Raw genomic sequence first — 2,347 nt, forward strand, 5'->3', positions numbered from 1 at the left:
ACCTAGAAATGCTTTTTGAGAAAGTGATCATGAACCCTGAGAGCTTTATCTCTTTAGATTTTGCTTAGCTGAAGCTCTCTGTTAGTCCTATCAGATTTGTTGTCCAGAATGGCAGCCACCAGTGACATGGAGTTAGTCTGAATTGAGATGTGCTGTAAGTATAAAATTTATACCAGATTTTGAAGACTTAGTACAGAAAAGAATTATAAATTCATTTTTTCCTGTTGATTATGTATTGAAATATACTTTAACTAGACACATCTAAAGTATTATTATTAAAATTTAAGTGGGTAGGGCACCAGCCCCATATATCGAGGGTGGCGGGTTCAAACCTGGCCTTGGCCAAACTGCAACAACAACAACAACAAAAATAGCCAGACATTGTGGTGGGCACCTGTAGTCCCAGCTACTTGGGAGGCTTAGGCAAGAGAATTGCTTAAGCCCAAGAGTTTGAGGTTGCTGTGACCTGTAACGCCACGGCACTCTACCAAGGGCAACATAGTGAGACTCTGGCTCTAAATAAATAAATAAATAAAATATGGCTTGTAGAAAATTTAAAGTTTATATGATGGGCCCTACGTTATATTTCTATTGCACAGTGATGTAGTAAACTAATAAAAGGAAAGAAAGCTTCTACTTATTATAGATAAGAGAAATACTTTCATTAAGGAGTCTGAGCAATGACATTCATTTATTTTCTCTCTGTAAATATACCTGACATCTGGTGTGTCGAGCATAAGCCAGACACACAGAGATTTCTGTTTACTTATATGGAAAAAAATAAAAGCTGCATATAAGGAAATAGCTAAGTCGAATATTTTCCCCATTGATTCTCTGTAGTAGTATCTTCTTCATTACTTGAAAAGACTGCAAGTAGTCCGCACTGTAATTGACTTGAACAGCGGCCTCCGTAAGAACGTCATGTGTCCCCACCTTTCACCACCTAAGCAAACTTCACTGGCTTTTCCTTTAGTGCTGATGGGGCCCTTGGTGTGAGTATCAGTGCTCCAGGAGGCGCCATTGCTTCTGTCCCTAACTGGACATTGAGGGGGACTCAGCTAATGAACGGGACGTCTATGTCTTCCCCTAATGCTTGTGGAGGTATCGCCCTGATACTTTCAGGTAAGGACATTGCTTATAACCCTCTTCACTTATTGAGAACCAATATTTTTGTTTTCTGAAGTCTCTTTGTAAGAACATGTAGAATTGGTAATGTCTTGGGCACAAAGTACAGTTTATGATAATAACAGAATCTACATTCATTCAGTAATATGCTTATTGGCTGTCTACTGTTAGTGACCTTCAAGTAGTATTTTAACTCTGGGGGTAAATTAGTGAATAAAACATCAAAAATACCTGCCCGTCTGAAGTCTGTATTACAGTTAACGGGAGATAGGCTTTGAACAAAATAAATAACCATTATGTTAAGTGTTAGAAGTCAAATGCTATGGAGCAAAATGAATTAGAAAGGAAAGTTGGGACTTCTGGGGTGGTGCACAGTATTAAATAGGATGTCACTGGGTCAGCCAGCACTCAGAGTCAGGGTAGCCGTGCTGTTGTGAAGCTCCCTCCTCCTGTTGCGTCTCCTCTGCGTCTTTCTTTCACCCCTCTCCTTACCCTTGTAGCTCTCTGGTCTGCTCAGCATGTCTCCCCAAAGTGGTCCATCCATGCTGGTGCCACAGAACTACCAACACAACCAGCGATTATATTCCACTGACTTAAACACCTGTTGGTTTCACCTCATTTACTAGGTTGAGTCTGATCTGCTAGGTTAATGATCCCTGATGTGACTCTACCTTCATTTCCAGTCCTCTTGAGCCTCCCCACGTATATCAAGGTCTCTTGTCTTTGGCTGTGCTGCTCTCTCTGCCTAGAAGTCTTTTTTGTCATTTCTTTGGCCTTGCAAACTCCTGTATGTTCTGTAAGACCCAGCTCATCTATCATTTCCTCTGATGGAGCTTCACTTTTTTTCATTTCTCACTGACAAAATTGGTTACTTCCGTGATTTATTCTTACAGCACCATTGTGTTTCTTTGCCTTTGTCGTTTATTTCTTATGATATCATAGTTCAGTTTGATGAGTTCTGGAGAGCAGAAGATTACTCATCTGTAACAACAGTCGGGATAACAAAGCTTACGAATTGATGGCCTTCATATTTTTTCCAACCCAGCTTTACCCTAGACTCACCTAGGGAGCTTTTAATAGATAGCAATCCCTGGGATTCAGTCCTTAACTGTTCTGATATAATTGGTTTGTCATGAGACCTCAGCATCTTTTTTACTTAAGTTTCCCTGGTGTTTATGATGTGCAGTTGTGTTGAAAACCATTGCCAACAGCAATGTTGTTG

At 40.3% G+C, this 2,347-nt stretch overlaps 1 protein-coding gene across 2 annotated transcripts in view; it reads left to right on the forward strand.

The window, feature by feature from the left end:
* The window catches only part of TPP2 (tripeptidyl peptidase 2), a 68,795-nt gene that overhangs the window by 29,285 nt on the left and 37,163 nt on the right, over positions 1–2,347 (forward strand). For both annotated transcript variants that reach the window (XM_023513094.1, XM_003789607.3), the window contains exon 11: positions 974–1,122. In XM_023513094.1, the coding sequence (XP_023368862.1) occupies positions 974–1,122 (149 nt within the window). The remainder of the gene's footprint in view (positions 1–973; positions 1,123–2,347) is intronic.

The sequence above is a fragment of the Otolemur garnettii genome, unplaced genomic scaffold (genome assembly GCF_000181295.1).
Source record: "Otolemur garnettii isolate 467f Iridium unplaced genomic scaffold, OtoGar3 scaffold00034, whole genome shotgun sequence".
Taxonomy (NCBI): domain Eukaryota; kingdom Metazoa; phylum Chordata; class Mammalia; order Primates; family Galagidae; genus Otolemur; species Otolemur garnettii.